The 19,070-nt window shown below is 36.9% G+C and overlaps 1 protein-coding gene across 4 annotated transcripts in view; it reads right to left on the bottom strand.

Annotated features, from left to right (window-relative positions):
• MYO16 (myosin XVI) overlaps nucleotides 1-19,070 on the bottom strand; it is a 702,722-nt gene that overhangs the window by 231,380 nt on the left and 452,272 nt on the right. For all 4 annotated transcript variants that reach the window (XM_073014491.1, XM_073014490.1, XM_007960876.3 and 1 more), the window contains exons 18-20: nucleotides 18,451-18,568; nucleotides 17,618-17,689; nucleotides 15,206-15,347 (exon numbers count right to left, since the gene is read on the bottom strand). In XM_073014491.1, coding sequence (XP_072870592.1) covers nucleotides 15,206-15,347; nucleotides 17,618-17,689; nucleotides 18,451-18,568 — 332 coding nt within the window. The remainder of the gene's footprint in view (nucleotides 1-15,205; nucleotides 15,348-17,617; nucleotides 17,690-18,450; nucleotides 18,569-19,070) is intronic.

Here is a 19,070-nt window from a genome sequence, read left to right as displayed (position 1 = left end):
ATAGAAGTCACTCATACTATATTCATAAGAATCAAAGAAATCTCATTATTTAATGGTAAAAAAAAAAAAAAAATCCCCAGTTTGGATGAAGAAGGGAAAAACATGGTGTGTTAAATGTATTTTTCTGACAAACTGATTGTTATTTTATCTCTGAAAGAACATAAAGACAAAATATTTAGAACTAAACAACAAAGGCAGCACTACAGATAAAACTTCTGGAATACACTAAGAGGTATTTAGGAGATGATAATTTATAGACTCAGGGTAAAAAAAAAAATCATTGGAAACTATGAAATAAATATTCAGCTCATGAATTCAGGGAAAAAATCACCCAAAAAGTCAAAATTTAAAGAAAAGAAAAAGAAGGATATAATAAAACTACAGAAAATATATTTTTGAAACTTCAGAAATTAATTAAACAAAATAACATAAAAGTGAAAATGACAACAAAACAAAAATATGATTCTTGAAAATAATTCGTAGAGGCAGATTCTTGAGCAAGAATTATCAATGATGTTGGGGACAATGCATACTCAAACAGTATCAGGAATGTAAATGTCAAACTACAGTTGAAATAGAGATTAAAAGATTACTAAACAAAGCTAGTTATGATTTAGCTGGTGAATAAATTAAAAGTATCAAAGTGGACAAAATTCCAGAAAATACATGTGACTCAAAAAAGAAAGAAAATAATCTGCAACTATAATATACATTGTAAAATAATCAGCACCCAAAAGACAATTCTCCTTTCAAATGCTCGGAAGATTTTAGGGAGATTTCACCAGACATTAAAGGAGTATATGATCTTCATTCAGTACAAACTGTTTCAGAGAGAAAAAACAGAGAGAGAAAGAAAAGAGAAAGCTAACCAACCTACTTTTTAATGTACATTTAATAGCAAAAGATTGCATAAGAAGAAAAACAAGAATCTCATCTCAATAATGAAAATAAATGCAAACATAAATAAAGACTAGAAAGTAGAATGTAGTATATCATGAGCAAACAGGGTTTGCAGTATAAATGAAGAATGATTCAATGTCAAAACATAAACATCAAAGCAGTTTACAACATGAACAAAGAAAAGAAGGAAATTGCTATGATCTTCCTAATAAATAAACCATTAGAAAATATTTGTATCCATCCATGATTGAAAACACTAGGCAGAGGTTATTTACAAATGTAGTACTTAATGACAAATATTCAGTTGCCATTATTTTGGAAACTAAACAATAAGATCCATTATCATCACAAATTTTCCACAAGTATTGGCAGTGCTAGCCAATGTGATAAAATAAGAAGAGGTAAGATACATAAAGAAAAAAAGATAATTATGATCATTTACATAAGAAAGTAGTAAGCCATTTCACAGGAAATTTATTAGAACTAATAAGAAAAGTCGGCAGGATTTCTACATATAAGATCAACATAAGAAACTCAAGGTTCAGTATTCCAATAAATTAATACATAATAGAATAGAACTCATTATAGCCACACAAAATAAAAATTCATAGAAAAAGAAATAAAGGTGTGCATAAAATTGACAGAAAAAAATCAAATATTATTTAAGGAATACAATAATAAATGTTGAAATATATTTGTGGAAGAAAAAATTCAATAGCCTAAACAGTGTAATTTTTCCTAATCTATAAATTAATTTCTAGTCAACATTCCAGAAGAATTATTTTATGGATAGAGTCAAACTGATTATAAAATTAATATGTGAAAATAAAGACCCCAAAATAACCAAAACACATAAGAAAAACAGAACTTACGAGAAGTAATTAAAGCAATATATCATTGATACGGTTTTAGTAAAAGAGATTAAAAATCTAGAGAGGGGTAAAGAAACATTGCTAATAAACAGGGAAGGGATCATCGAATATTTAACTAAAAATAAAAACTTTATCAACTCCTTACATACACAATAATTTTCTTGCTGTGCTGAAAATCTAAAGGTTTTTTTAAAAAAATGTAAGATGACCTTGTGGTAGGAACAGAATGTCTACAATAAGGCCTAAAGCTGGAGCATGGTATATGATTGCATAAAGCCCAGTGAACATCCGTGGGCATGCGCCAGGGTGCAGGGCACAACTTGCTTTGCCAGAAGATGTCGACTTTGCTTGCAATCAAGAAAATGCAAATAATCGCTCTCCTTGCAATTCTGCCACTAAATATACACCTCGGGGAAAATTCTAAACATATATCTCAAGAGACAAGTATGAGGATACAGCACTGCTTGCAACTGAGAAAAAAATGAAAAGAGACTTCAGTGTCCATCAACAGTGAAATAGATGAGTATACTGAGATTTTTTCATCCACAGGTAGTGCAGCAGTTAAAAAGAATAAACTAGGTCTCGAGGTATCAATATAGCTAAATTTCAAAAACCACATGAAGTTAGCAAAGGATGTACAGAATAAAATATACTGTAGGATAGCATTTCTGTAATTCTTAATTACTCACAATGTTATATATTTGTTATGAAAATACAATGGCTAGAGAAAATAAAAAATGTGGAAGATTACATGTATTTGATAATATTGTTGTCTCTGGGGAGGGAAAGAGAAAAATGTATCATATAGGAAAACAAAACGGACCTTGGCTTTTAGTGGTACTCATCTACGTCTTTTATGATAACTAAAATCTGAGGCAAAAGTTGAAAAATGTTAATAGTATTAATTCAAGATAGTAGGTAAATGGGTGGCTTGCCTGGATTCCTTTTGTACTCTGCTTGACTACTGAATTTTTCCCAAAAAGATAACATAATAAAAGAGGCTTTTACGCATGAAATAGACAAAGAAAAGTCTGGAAAAGTCTATTTTTATTTTCTCGCAAATGCACAGGAAGTGTTATTTTATAATGCATTTTAAAATTATAAACATAAATTCATTTATTATGAATTAAGTACTTTCATTAGAACTGATAAAGTAATGAATAAAATATATTTTATACCAACATTCAATTACTAATAAATGGATTGTCTAGATTTTGGGATTCTTATCTTTCTTACACATATCCTTTTGATTTGTAATTATCACCAACGAGTTTGAATCCTGATAATCATTTCAATAAAATGATTGATATAAGGGAAAAAGTAGAAACATACATAAAAACACATTTGGTTTTAATCAGATTCATTTATCTGTGTTCAATCCTCGCTTCAGAAGCAAGTTTCAATTTTTTCCCAGTTTTTGTCCTGTTAAATGAGATTATATCTCCTGTTCTTTTCCAAAAGTTTAATAGCAATTGATAAAATATAGATCACATCAGAGAGAAAGAGAGAGAGAAAAAACTTCACTTATGAGGTGTTAAATATGTCATATGGTCAGATGTTTTCCTGGGAACATTAATTTCCAATAATATTATCAAAGAGTGAAAATATGTAATTTCTGGAAGTTTTCTTATTACTCTGCAGTTTCTAGACGTTTTCTTATTACTCTGCTTTTCTACCTTCTAGTCCACCATTTAGATTAAGTTTTTAAATTTATTTCATGCTCAGAACACTGAGAAACATTGCATATTCTCTCTCACCATGATTCCTGGAATGTTAAGGGCAAATTCTATGTGGGTTGACAAAAAAATACTTACTTTTAATATGTCTCTGCTTTATAATGAATAGCCTCTGATCCCACCTCACTCCATACTACTAACAATTACTACAGATTATCTAGTTAATGACATGGATAGTCCCAAAGGGCGGAAAACACTTAAATGTGAAGTTAGGTGATGCTTATTATACAAGTTCCATTTCACATGGAGGGTGGAAGGCATATACATTCTAAGAAATCATGTTGCTTATTTTCATTAAAATATTTCCCAACTACCTGCCTCAAAAAGGAGGGTGCACTCTCCACCTTAGGCTTCTGGTAGAGAGAATAATGGCAAGCCTTCATCTAAAGCAAAGGAGACGTGTCTATAAGGAAGCATGGCTGGGGAAATGAGGTGTTTATGCCCTTGTGAGATTTTCCAAAATGGAAAATTCCCTCATCATACCTGAGATGCTCCCGACGGCTGCCTCCCTTGAAAGAGATTAATTTTCAAAGTTTTAACTCAAAGATTTAACTTGCCCAGTTGACCTCAATTACTTGAAAAATACTATTTATGCTTTGTAAGAACAATTAAGTGCTCATATGGCTACATTCCAGTCCTTTTAAAAAGTCATAAATTTCACCTGGTTTTCTTTTTTTTATATATATATAAACCTCTTTGTTGAATAATTTAAGAATAAAGTAATCACAAGCATTTACCCATAGAGCCCCAAGCATACACACACCTGACTAGATTTGGGGGCCTATGCATCCAGCAAAACATGAGAAAATGGTGAACCCCTGAAGACTACAATAGTGGCCTTTTTAATTAAAAAAAAAAATTGTATCCCAAAGCTTAAAGCATATTGATATATCTCCAACTGCTATTGTACTTAGCAAGCATACCAAGGATTCTACAGTAAAGCTGGGTAATTTTTCTGCAGAAGTAATGGCAACTCACCCTGCATGAAAAGCAAATAAATAAATGCATGAATAAACCTATGAGATGAAATTTGAAAACAGTCATGAGATGCTAGGTAGTCTTCATAAGTGATCTATACAAATAGTATAGATGTAAACTGTAATTCAAAAGGTATTTTAATAGCTTGCTTACAGTGCAGCTGAAAGATGTTCCTTCCTTAGCTCCATCTTCAGGCTCAGAGAACATTTTATAAACAAAGCTCTGGTTTACTGTCCCTAATGACCAAGATCCTTGAGAAATACTCTCTTAGAGCTGAAAATCAAATCCACTAAAAATAATCTTACAAAATAGGCTTAACATGCTTAGTGTCATTTTACTGTTTTAAAAATTATGTTATCCATCTATTAGGAGAAATCTCAGAATATATTTTTAAAATCACAAATTTTACCTAAAATACAAAAATAGAATTCTTCAATTTACAAAAACACAACAACAAAATCATTATACAAAAGACTTAACCTTAAAAATCCTCAAGAACTATAAGGAGACTTTGAACAACATTGAGGATATTAATCCAGAATGTATTAATTTTCTAATCAATAAACTAAGAAATTATTATAACCCAATTATATGGTTTTCTGGGGGAGGAGGAACAATGAATTCCCAGAAGTTATGTGGAAAACTGTATTTATGTGTGTGTGCATGTTTGAGTGTGTGTGTTTATGGCATTCGCTGAATTCCCACATTAGACTTTGACCTAGAAGAGGTTGAGATACACTATAAAGTTTCATAAGTATATTAAGTGCTACCTGATTGTATCAATCAGAGACATACAAAATCATAGAAAACTCTATCACTTAATGTGATCAGCAAGAAATATTCTCTTATATTTGAAATCCTTGGATACCCAAAAAGCACATTAAGATATACCTATACGTATTAAAAACCAATAGTATACAAACTGAATTCTTAGTAGAACAAAACCAAAGTGTAGAATTAGGAAATGAGAATGTAAGCCAATTCAACTTAATCCACTTAAACCAATTAATTCACCTCACCTTCACAGCATCAAGGTAAAGATCAGCCTTTTCTGTCATTCGCTTAGACAGTCTTCAGACCAAACATGGATTATCTAAAATGCCACTGTGAGGGATTTTTTTTTTTTTTTTTAAACCAGCCAGCAGAATTCTTCAAAGCTATACTTATGTTTTTTCTATATGGAATATTTTTCCCTCTAATTAAGTAAAGATAACAAGTCTCACCTAACGAAGAAGTACAATTTTTCTGAAGAATATTAAATTGCTTGTTACAATCTTATTAGTGCAGATTCTCTATGTTCATTTAGACACTAACATTCTCTTAAGTGTTGTCAGATGCTAGGGATGAATGTACTCACCTAATACACTGATATCACCTTCCATTTACATCATACTGGATGTGTTCTTTTTTCTCTTTTCTGAGTGGAGTCATCAGTTTTGAGACCCTGGGAAGCTGTGATTCACGGTCAATATTGCCACCTTCTACAGATCACCTCAATCAGACTTGGGGACACAGGGGCACTGTTGTGAATATGCTGATGAAAATCTGGATCTCTAGGAAAGCTCACATTGGCTTAAAAATCATTTCCCTTATTATCAAAATATGAGAATTTAGAAATGTGGTAAGATGCAAAAATTATCCTGCTGATGATTTCAGGAATTGAATCACTGGATTAACATGTGAATTAAACAAATAATAACCTTAAGAGAAAATGACTTCCATTTCTCTTTGAAACATTTTCTCTTTTTCATTTGTACAGAATCTGTTCAATACTTTCTTCTGTTATTTAAACAATTATACTGGGTAGCAAAGAGAAGGTTTAATAGTTCGAGAAATTTCACAAGTGATATATTTTCAAAAGCCTTCATTTTTTTCCTCCATAATCAATTTCATCTTATGAAACAAAAAAACTAAGGCTCCAGTTACTGGAATGGGAACCCCTTGCTTCTTGGTGAAAGACATTGCCACTTTTATACTTACATCCTTGAGCCTTCATTCCTGTTTCATTCTCCTACCTGCTCCCAGACACTCCATGGGATCCCCATCTCTGCAGGGCACCTGTCCCCTGTTCCCAATATCTCCCCTACCCCAGCATGCCAGTTCCTTAGTTCAGGCACTGCGTGAGCCCCTGTCCACTGGCAGGACCTTGTGTTGTTCCAAATCCTATTTTTCTTAAAAAAATAAAAATAAAATAAACACACACACACACCCCTACCGTTTAGGAAATATCACTGTTTCTAACCCATGTGGATCTTATTTTTGCAATACTAAAAAACCACAAACCACTCTTGACCCTAGACAGGCATGTTACAAACATGTCAGACCTGTGACCTAAGAGAAAGAGTGGCAGTTGAGCAATGCAAATCCATGATCCTTGCTTACCACAAGGCAAACCCGAGCAAAACACTAAGAAACAACACCCCTATCTCTAATAGTGTTCTGTGAATCCTGATATTTCTATTTCCAAAGAACAAAATATCTCCTTTATCTGCTACTCTGTGAAACAAAAAGATCACGAGTGAAATGTAAAAGGAAAACTGGGATATATCTTGGGCGTCCACCACGTGAGTCATCTGCATTGTTTTCAACAACTCTCCCTTTCTCCATAAATAAGCTAATATAAACTAAGATGCTTTCTTACCAGCCACAGCCATCACTATATATATACACACACACACACACACACACAGGTAAAATATATATATATACACACACACACATATATATATGTATGTATATATTTTGAGACAGGGTCTCAGTCTGTCATCCAGGCTGGAGTGCAGGGATGCAATCAAGACTCACTGCAGCCTCACTGTCTTGGGCTGAAGCAATTCTCCCACCTCAGTCTCCCAAGTAGCTGGGACCACAGGTGTGTGCCACCACACCTGGCTAACTTTTTGTATTTTTTGGGCGAGTGGGGTAGAGATGGGGTTTCACTATGTTGCCTAGCATGGTCTCAAACGCCTAAGTGATCCGCCCACCTCAGCCTTCCAAAATGCTGGGAGTACAGGCCTGAGCCACCATGCCTAGCCCCATCACTATTATCATCACAACAACCATTCCCATTGTGTCAGATACTCTGATAACAATATGCACCACCTCATTTAACCTTCAAATAACCCTGAAAAAAAAACAAGTTCTTGCAACCTGGGTGTCAAAGAAACAGGCCTGGATAACCAAATAACTAATTCATGAGAAATGAATGCAATTAATCGTAATGTTTTTAAATGTTTATGTTTAGGTCAACTAAAATACTATAAGAATGTAATATAAGAATTCATAAGAAACCAAAGGCTCAGTGAAATAAATGATCTCCATATATATGTTAGAAGCTCAACACACACCATTTTATTCAGAACTTATGTTGAAATAAGTGATAGGTTTTGATGTTTGAAGACATTTGGAGAACTCTCCAAAGTTTCTACAACCCTGTACTTGCCCAGACTTCTATTTGCTTGTAAAACCCCGAAGAAGCATTCAAATGAGGAAAAACAGTAATTTTAAATTTAACATTGCGAATTCAACCTTGGGGATATAAGTGCTGCATTATAAAACAGACCAAATTTTAGACATTGCAAAAATGATTGATTTTTTTTTTTAAACAGTTATTTTTCATTATACTTTAGTAGCTCCAATCATGTATCTCATTTCAGAATCCTATGGATGATATCCTTTATAAAAATTAAATACTCTTTAGATCATGGTCTTTGTTTATAGAAAACGAGCAACTGGAGTATGTACAACTCCTCAAGGCATTTTCCCATTCTCTAGCCCGTCTCTACCTTCAACCCCAAGAATTCCTGTGTAAGAGGCACACTTGGGAAAGTGTGGGGCCTCAACCTATTAGTCAGGTGAACCTGAGTCTAAAGGGCTGCCATGGACCATGGAAGGGGGTGTGAGCAACCAGCACACACATAGATGCTGTTGTGGGAAGTCAGGGAGCCCGAACGGAGGAACCGGCTGAAGCCATGGCAGAAGAACATAAATTGTGAAAATTTCATGGACATTTATCCCTGCCCCAATCAATATTCTTGTGATTTCCTATGCCTATCTTTACTTTAATCTCTTAATCCCATCATCTTCGTAAGCTGAGGGCGAATGTCGCCTCACGACCCTGTGATGATTGCATTAACTGCACAAATTGTTTGTAGGGCATGTGTGTTTGAACAACATGAAATCTGGGCACCTTATGAACAGGATAACAGCGATGTTCAGGGAACAAGGGAGATAACCTTAAAGTCTGGCTGCCTGTGGGCCAGAAAGGACAGAGCCGTATTTCTCTTATTACCGAAAACAGGTAAGAGAAGTATCGCTGAATTCTTTCCCCGGTAAGGAATATTAATAATTAACAGCCCTGGGAAAAGAATGCATTCCCAGAGGAGGCCTCTGAAATGGCCGCTCTGGGAGTGTCTGCCTTATGTAGATGTAGATAGGGATGAAACATGCCCTAGTCTCCTGCAGTGCCCCCAGGCTTGCCAGGATTAGGAAATTCCAGCCTGGCAAGTTCTAGTCAGACTGGTTCTCTGCTCTTGAACCTTGTTTATCAATGACAATGCCTGCACAGCTGGACATGGAAGTTCATTAGTGATTCTAGTTTCGTCCTGACCTTGTGATCTTGCCCTGACCTCCTGCCTTGTGATCTTTTGTCACCCTTGAAGCATGTGATCTCTGTGACCCACACCCTGTCTGTACACTCCCTACCTTTTGAAAACTGCTAATAAAAACTTGCTGGTTTTGCAGCTCAGGGGGCATCACGGAACCTGCCAACGTGTGATGTCTCCCCTGGACACCCAGCTTTAAAATTTTTCTCTTTTGTACTCTTTCCCTTTATTTCTCAAACCAGACAACACTTAGGAAAATAGAAAAGGACCCACGTGAATATCAGGGGCGGGTTCCCCCAAAAGATGCATTTTGCACATCTTGAGGATTGCAGGGAAAGGAATCCTAGTGATGAAAATTTATGAGGATTTGAAGAGAAAGGGTCAGTGATAGCCATCTTGGTGGCCAGGAAAGCCTTAAGATGTCAATCAGCAAACCAAGAAATCCCTCACCTCCTTGTTCCTGTCCCCATTTTACCCTGACACTAGGGTGCAGCAGCCCACCTCACACCCTTCCCAGGAGGCTGACAGCTGCCCCCAGAGGCCTCACCTGTGGGAGATGGAAGGGAACTCTCACCTTTGAACATATTTAATTTCTGCTCCAATGTTGGCTATTTCGGGATTAAAGGGTCCATAGAACTGTGATTTATTTAAAAGTAACCAGAAAAGTCTTGGGACCTGATTAAGTTTTATATCAGAGTCAGGAAAATATTAACCCCATTGAATAAATGTTAAAGGGAGGTGGGACATAAGAAAATATGTTTTCATTATACCACAAGTCATGTTTTTTTAATAGTGTTACACCAAAACAAGTGAGAATAGTTTCATATAATGTTTAATTTGGTTACACTAAAACATGTATAAGGCAACTCAGTTTGAAAAGTTGTGAACAATTCTACACATTTCTGGCAGCCACCATAATATTATCCATAATGCTGCCCTTTCAGATCAACAGTAATTTCAGCGTGTTTCCCCAGCTATCTGGTTCAAAGGTTTGCAATTTTCTTAAGCAAAAGAATGGCAAATACTTAGTGGAAGCCTTTCAATATTACATTAGAAACAACCAGCTAGTATCACAAAATGGAAAAGGGTTTCTTCAGTAATGAGGCAAAACAGACCATGAAAGAGTAGAAGTGTTAAGAGAATTCTACACCAAATCCTCTCTATCTCACAAGGTGTGTTCTTAAGATGATGCTCTAAATCACAGTGGTGAAACCCTGGGTAGACACCTATTCAGAGGTATAGAAAAAAAAAATCTTTAACAATCCACAGTTCTCGATGTGATTGCTGTAGCTGGGCAGAGAGGTGATTGAGCTCATTTGGGAAGCCATACGATGCTGCTATTTGCCGCTCAAATGTGCTAACATGGTAGAAGGAACCCTGGCAACCTCACAATTCCTAAAAAGAAGGAGCAGAGCATAGCTTTGGTCTGAGTGGAATTCATGAAACACCCGAGGGGAGGTGATGCCTCCTTGGGAAGAATGGCTGTTATCTGTGGGAAGAGAGGGCCACAAGCCTTTGAATCCACTGGGGGGAAAGCGGACAGTGAGGAGAATGGAATGGAAGATCTATGGCATCCCTGTCCATCGGTGGGTGCCAATTTTCTACATGTGAAATTATGGGAATCTACGTATAGGTTCTCCAAATGGTTTAAACAAGGACTTTGTTAATACCTTCCGTGGTCACTGGGTATCAGGTGACAATTCACAGAGGTGTGGAGGCCAAACAATTCTAGAAAAGTCAAAACAAACTTAACAACTTTATTATTAGTTTTTCTTTAGAAATAATTTGATGTAATTTAAGATTATATTTTCATTGCTAAATATGATCAATTTAATGTGAACTGATGGCAAGTTATGAATAAACTACACGGGTCTTTCATATGCCTAGTGGCCAGACAAGTTCCGGTCTATGCTCTCGAAAACACTAGAGAACAACCACAACGAAAGACCCAACTCACTCAAAATGGGAGTCGCAAAGCCTACATACCTTTGTGCATTAGACTGTCCCTCAATCTTTCAAGTTTATGGACTCACATGTGCTAGGTAGAGATGCTTATTCACAGTCTTGAGGTTTTCTTACAGGAAAAGGAAGCCCCTTTAGCTGTAAGTCTCTTGGCTTCTGGAAGACCGACTTATTCCCTTAGAATCTAGGACGAAGCCTGGACAAGGACTGCTCAGGCAGTCTTCCTGCATTCGCAGGGAGCACGCCATGGCCTCCGCTCCTCCAAGCTCTAAGAGGGCACTGGCCACTTCAGGGCTTACTGGAACTGGTGAGTAAGTCAATCTGAGTCTAGGGTACAGCAGGCAGAAACAACTGGTTCACTGTGTAAACAGCGTCTTCTCATGTCTGCTGTGTCACTCATCAAATTGCTATTTTGACTCCCAAATGTCTTACTCCATTGTCTTTTTTTTTTTTTTTTTTTTTGAGATGGAGTTTTGCTCTTGTTGCCCAGGTGGGAGTGCAGTGGCATGATCTCGGCTCACTGCAACCTCCATCTCCCAGGTTCAAGTGATTCACCTGCCTCAGCCTCCCGAGTAGCTGGGACTACAGGGATGCACCACTACGCCTGGCTAATTTTTTATATTTTTGTATTTTTAGTAGAGACGGGGTTTCGCCATGTTGGTCAGCCTGGTCTTGAACTCCCGACCTCAGGTGATCCAGCCCCATTGGCCTCCCAAACTACTGGAGTTACAGGCGTGAGCCACCACGCCTGGCCTCTTACTATACTGTCTTATTCCTCAATCAATTAAGAATCAGAGATGAAAATGGGGGCTATTAAGTAATCCCCCTGCCCCCATCTAAAGACCATGACAGCACTGAGCAAAGTTGAGCACATGAGTGTCTGATGCAGCAAGAGTGTACGAGAGGCAAAGACACAGTGAAGAGAGCACAGGTACTGCTGCAAGAGGCTGATGCTCTGTCTGTGTGCAGGAGATCAAGGTGGAGTGGATTGAGCGAAACTGTGCTTGCATTACTGGAGACTGGAATCATGAATTTTGTAATAATGACATTGGCATACACATTTAAATGATATGCAATATCCTTTATTTTAGAAGTCATAAAATTATAGTTTAGAAAAAGAAATGCCTCAGAAAATGATGAAAATAGTAAGCCTTTGGTTTTTACATGAGTTTCTCCAGAGGAAAAGCATTGGAAGGAGACGTGAGGAAGCAGACTGTGGTTACAACTGTGAGCTGTGCTTCACATTTTCCTAGAGTCACCATTTTAACAATAAAACGTGTTGTTTTTAGCTATTTAACAACATTTCTTCCCAAGGTAATTTATATGTTCACGCTTGGTGAACAACAAAGTTTTAAGCAAATATAGGGCATTATATTATGGCTATTTTTTTATTACTGTTACTATTCTTTTACCTGTTTGGACCAAATTATTTTCAGCTAAGCCTAATAAATAAAACTTCAGTATGTTTCAATATTTCAAGTACCACTAAGTGTGGCCCTCAGTGGTCCCTAGCCCGCAGGGTCTGGGCCAAGCACTGCACAGCAGCCAGGCTCGCAGAGGATAACACCGCAGTAGGCGCCACACGTAACCGCAGACTGGATTCTGATCTGGCAAACGTGGCAACGCTTCTGCTCGTTTTAGTTAATCCCATCAACCTCACCTTCAAGATACCCAGGGTTTTTGTTTAGAAGTGAAACCTATTTGGATCCAGGTAGAGAAAGTAGAATTATTTTAATATGCTATATGATTAATATTGCACCTGTTTTACTGTAATCCAAGAAATGAATCCATCCTGTAACAAATAGACATTCACCTGCTTCAATTTCACTCATTTTCCCTTTATAACCTGTTAGAGTAAATTGTAGTGATATGTATTCTCTCTTGCCAAATTTACAAATATAAATATACACACACACACACAGTCAGTATACACGTCTGCGTACTGTACGTATATATACATGTCTGTATGAAAAGTATGTCTATTCTATCACAAGGTGTATTTACTGCGTGTGTGTGTATATATATACACAGTAATATATAGATATATACTGTGAAAAATATGTCTATTCTATCACAATCAATGTGCTCTACAACTTTGACCGTAAGGATATTATTTATTTATATAATCTTTTTTGATATGATTATACTTCAAAAACACTGGGGATTGGTAAACAACAAGAGCCTATTCTAAGGTTATCTAAATTTTTGAGACTTTTCTGTGACTTGGGAAATGGGCCTATAAATCTGCAAAACCATAAGCTTTCCATGAATTCAAATGAATTAGAAATACTGCAAATATAACCTTTTCTTGCATTATTTGGGGATTTAAATTCAGGTTTGGGTGACTCACGGGAGAAATAGAGAAGAAAATATGGGAGTTATGACTCAAATGAGAATACTGTCTCTTACAAGTCAAACTTCTAATATGTTGATTCACCTCTAATTTCCGACGATTCCCTGTCCTCATTCATATGCTTAGTAATAAATTTTAAAAGATAAGACCATCCTTATAAATTTATACATTGCCACAGTGGCAATATTCCCATGAAAAGACAAATAATGTGCTTTCCACGGTTTATGATTGTAGTTTTCCTCCGGGTGTGTGTTTGTAGCAAAAACTGTAGACCATTATATAAGTATTTCCAATTATATAAATTTAACACTCCGTAAAATGTAAATGTCAAATGAAAATTTTCTAGAAGTTTCTATGCATAGCTGGACTTATATATTCATTTTTTCAGTGTCAACTTCAGCAGAGCTGTCAATAATTTTATACATAGTTAATTTGGTAGACTTAGCATATTAGTACCATTCTGTGAATCATCTATACATTAACAAATTAACTGATAACAATAATAGCAAAATCAAGAGTCCTCGTCATACTAAATACTACAATATTTCTGCTGAAATATGGATTATATCATAGCCACTCTCAAATCACAGACTACTTAATATGCTGATCAATGTTCAGTGAGATTTGAGATGTGTATATTTTAATAAGAATTTCAGTATCCTCTTGTCTTTGAAATCTTCTGAGATGTCTATATTTATTTAAGAACTTTCCCATTAATATATATTAGTTCTAATGTTTTCCAAGAAACCTCTAAAGCATCAATTTTCAGGAATTTAATTTAAATTTAAGAAGTCTATATAGATGACAAAGAAATTCTCAGGTTTCATTCGAAGACAAGTACGTGAAGACTTGTGAATGTGATTGTGCTCTCGATTGTCTGTTCAAGGTCACTACTAGTGACAAGAATAACAAGAAAGTTTTCCACTGATAATATGTAATGGAGATATATAATTTTTAGATGATGAAATAGCCCTGAAAAGCTACTGTTTAAGATGTTTAGGGGCCGGGCGCGGTGGCTCATGCCTGTAATCCCAGCACTTTGGGAGGCCAAGGCAGGCGGATCACCTGAGGTCAGGAGTTCAAGACCAGCCTGACCAACATGGAGAAACCCCGTCTCTACTAAAAATACAAAATTAGCCGGGTGTGGTGGCACATGCCTGTAATCCCAGCTACTTGGGAGGCTGACGCGGGAGAATCCCCTGAACCCAGGAGACGGAGGTTGCAGTGAGCCGAGATCGTACCATTGCACTCCTGCCTGGGCAGCAAGAGTGAAACTTCGTCTCAAAAAAAAAAAAAAAATGAAGTGATTAGGGATATAAAGCCAAAATGATTACCATAGAGACCCTCTGTCACATAATCCACAAAATAAGTGAAGAAATAAGACTAAGCATTACTGATCCAAAACACATCATGAAATTGGTTCCAAAGGAGGCATGAGCTACTCCACAAATCCCAGTGCCTTACCTGTTCTTAGAGTGTCCTCTTCCTGGATTTATAAAATTTTTATATTTATTGGTGCACAAAAGGCCACATCTACCTTCAGTCCATAAAGAATGCATTTTCATATCTATGCATAGATTATTAATTCATCAATGTAAATGGGAGGGTACCCCAGTGAGGGGGCTTCACTTCCTAAAGAATAATCAATAAAACCCTTCAAGTCAGATTACCTTGTTAAAATAAAATATATTAATGAAGTTCAACTTATGGGTCATCCTGTAATATGAAGCTGCTTTTGGAGTTGAGCCTTTAAGTTACTTACTACAGTAATAACAACAGAACTTAACATCCATCAACTCCTACCTTCTCTGTTCATCTTGACTGAGGAGGCAAGAATTCATGGTATTCACCAGAAAGCTAAACAAACGACTGTACAGGGACTTGGCCAAGAGGTCTCGGAAAAACTCAGCAATCTGTATGGTATGACGTCGTATTATCATATCCCCTAAAATGGTAGAAAGAAAAGGAGGAGTGAGCGCAAGGGTTCCCTCATCTAGAAGCCAACCAAAACTCCACATATCCTATCAATTCCCCACACATCCATACGATAAGTGATGTATAAAAATTATACTGATCCTAATAAACGAGTAGGTCTCTGTCAGTTATTACGCAAAATGTTTCCTAAAACAAAAGTCATGTACATTGTAATCTTCTCTGTTAGAATTGTTGACCACAGCATTCCACCTTTATTGTAGGATGTGTAATTTCACCTCAGTTAGGGAAACAGTTCTTCACAGAGTCCCTCCTGGCAAGGCTTTTGATAACAACTTGCTGGTTTGGAGACTGAATCACCCTAAGGCATGTGGAAACGGGCTATCTGGAAAATCGGATATATTTTAAATATTTTCAAAGGCATGATCTCATTAACCGGAATGTGGGTCTGGAGTTTGGAAAGAAGATTGGGCCTTAGGTAGGAATTTCTACGTCATTCTCAAAGACACAGTGATTGAACTCTTGAGTGACAGGTCTGTGGAAGAGACTAGAATAGAGATGGGGCCAAGGCAAAAAGAGCAAGGGTGGTTTGGCATTGAGCCTATCCCATCACTCTTGCAGGAGGGCTGAGTGTAAATGGGAGCCTAGAATTCATATTCTATGGCCTTGGCCAAACTCGCTGACCATTGCATGTCAGGCAAAGAAAGAGACTAGAAACAGGGTGGGGTCCATGTGCAATGCGGGTTGAAGCGTTTTCAGTCTGTTAGAAGCACAGGTGAGGAAGGATATCTACTGATACTGGCAGAAAATGTAGTCAGAGAGGTACAAGTTCAAGGTCATCGAGATGGAACAACACAAGGCGAAAGGGCAGTCAGTGAAAGTGGGTGTGGCCATTTACAACATTGTGAAATTGACGTTCCTAGAGCCATGTGACTGAGGAGTGCAGATGGGTCACCCACAGGGTGGTGGTAGCAAGTGAGGGTGGTGCAAGCAGAGGAAATGATAGACACTAATGGGGAGCTCAATGTTTCTCAAAAGAAGGTGCGAAGAAGAACAATGTCTTCAAGATGCTTAGTGTGGCAGGAGGCAAGGGTGCCAGTGGGGCCTCCTAAGCCACCTAAAGTGACGAGCTGGTCTATCTTTGAAAGACTGTTGGCCTCATTCCTGAAATGCCTACTGCATTTCAGAAAGATTATTTCAGAAGTAGTGTGGAAGGAGGGCAAGTTGAGATAAGGCCAGATAAAAGAGGAATAGGAGTGTCTTGCTGTAATGCAGGGAAAGAATGATAAATTCAGCAGTGCTGATGAAAATGAAGGGTAGGAAGTAGGAATGGGAGATATTCATGGCGTCTGTCTGACCTATGAATGGAGGAGTTGGAAGAGAAAGAGCTATCAAGGATAACTTTTGGGCAACTGAGTGAACAACAGGGAGATTCATTAAGTTTGGGGATATTCTGAGAGTAAGAGTGAGGCAGGAATCATGACTCACCTACCTAAATACCTGCAAGTAGGCCCAAAAGGTCATAGAGGAAGAATAGTAGAGATTTAGAGAAAAAAGGTTAGATGAATGGTGAGTTCTCACAATCACAATAAAGAGGAAAACATAAGGCCATCATTTAGAGTGAGTACTTGAAGATCATGTGGGAAAACCACTCTCTTTGTTCACTGAGTAGAGATGCATGTAGCACAGAGATTAAGCATGTCATCTGGGAGTCAGACAGCACTAGATTCTAATTCCAGACATGTCACTTACTAGTGATTTGAGGTTCAAAGTCATTTAACTTATTTGAATTTTAGTTTTCCCCTCCGTTAAAATAGAAATAGTAATGCCCACATCAGAGCAATCTGTGAGAATTCAAACACGACAATTTTTATAGGACTTGGCACAATGCCTATCAGTTTATAAATGCCCAATAAATGACAGCTATTCTAGCCAATGAGGTAGCAGGAAAAGGTCGGCCCTTCATTGAAGAGTGCAGCATGGCACCACACATGCAAATGGATCCAATATTTTATTTGAAGAAACCCTCTTGGATTGATGGTTTTGTTTTTCTAAGATGACAGATTATCTAGAAAGGGTGACCAGTTAGGCAAAATCGTCTCTCAGGACTATAAAGAGTCTAAACTATAGTCACATCAAATGACCAAACAGGCTCATAATGCTTTTCTCATTTGACCTTAAATTCATAGAAATAGTTTCACTAAGTGGGGACAGGTCAAACTGTATTTAATTTTCATATTTGATTCTAAATTGCACAAAGATGTTAGAGTATAAAAAAAATACCTTTAAAATATTGAATATCAGTTGTTAAGGCAGATGCCAACTCATCTGTTGATACTTGTAACATTCCAGCCACTAAAATTAAATCAGCATTATAAACATAAAGTTAGTATATTTTTTGATTCCAAGAACATTGAATTTTATGGCTATAATTGATAAGTCTTATATAGGCACATTACAAAACATGAGTATTTTAAAAAGTCATTACTACTGTAATTGTCAAATTCAACTAGAGAAACATCTTAATCAAAATATTAACGAGTTCTTACAGTTCTGTGCATTAAATCACAGCAGATTTTTTTCCTCCCTGTCCTGACAGATGGTATGGAATTGTTTTTTTCCAAGTTCCTGGTTAAATCTCTTTGATATAGGTGAAGATATGTTGTTTATTGACAATCTGTGGTTTTAAGGTATTTTTTAAAATCTGGGAGCGACTAAAGAGGCAGCTTCAAAGAGCGAGATTCTTGGCAAGATCTTTGAAAGGGAAGTAATTACATTCTGTTTAAAATGTTTAGCTAATAACATGCCTCCAAAATACACTGGGTGGTGGGGTGAAGGGTACTTAGAACAATATAAACAAACACAAGTATGTGCTAAAGAATCAGTGTTGGTAACGTGGTGCACAGAATGAGAACAAAAAAGTACATCTTGCTATTCATTTCCACAACAGATTATAAGAAAAAACAAAGTAGACAATTTTCCCAGCTCACTGAATTCTACTTATAGAGGAAAGGGTTTACGCCAACAGGCTTTTCTGTACTATGTCGCCCTCTACTGGTAGATCTACAAAATTGCACATCAATGTGGTGAATGTCAGAAGGTCAAGTTCCACTGACCTTGTTCCAGGAGCTGGAGGTCAGAAACGAAGGCGGAGTTCCCCTCAGTCAGGGCAGTAAACCGAATGTCCCCAAGGTGCAATATTGCTGCTAGAATTACAAACAGATTCTCCACCTCCTATGCGTTTTACAAACAGAGACAATGAATAGGGTGCTTAGAAGAAAGATTAAAAGGCAAAATGTTTAAATATCTAAAAGCAAGTTACAAAAATGATGACCCTATTAACGAGGTTGTGAGTTTGCAGATTCCAAATGTTCGCTATGGCAAGAAAACTACTAGTCTCTACCTCAACATCAAAACCTCATAATTCAAAGCATATTTTCTCTAAATCAATGCTTCTGTTCCTGAAATATAAGAGAGTCAGGAAATAATATTCTGATATAAATTAACAGCTTACAGATAATCGTCATAACAAAAATGAATAATTGTGTGCTGTGGGTTTGACTGGCTGAACTTCACTTGTAAGGTTAGACTTCACTCCCCCTCCTCTCCAGGCTCATGTTGGATGCTATTTAGACTTTGCAGTTGCTGTGGCCGCTTCATTCAAGAACCTACATTATAGTGTTCATTTCTTTGCTATCTCTCTTAAGAGATAAATTAACATGATGATTACAAAATT

Source organism: Chlorocebus sabaeus, chromosome 3 (assembly GCF_047675955.1).
Source record: "Chlorocebus sabaeus isolate Y175 chromosome 3, mChlSab1.0.hap1, whole genome shotgun sequence".
In the NCBI taxonomy this organism is placed as follows: domain Eukaryota; kingdom Metazoa; phylum Chordata; class Mammalia; order Primates; family Cercopithecidae; genus Chlorocebus; species Chlorocebus sabaeus.
This window is presented reverse-complemented; position numbering and strand designations above follow the sequence as displayed.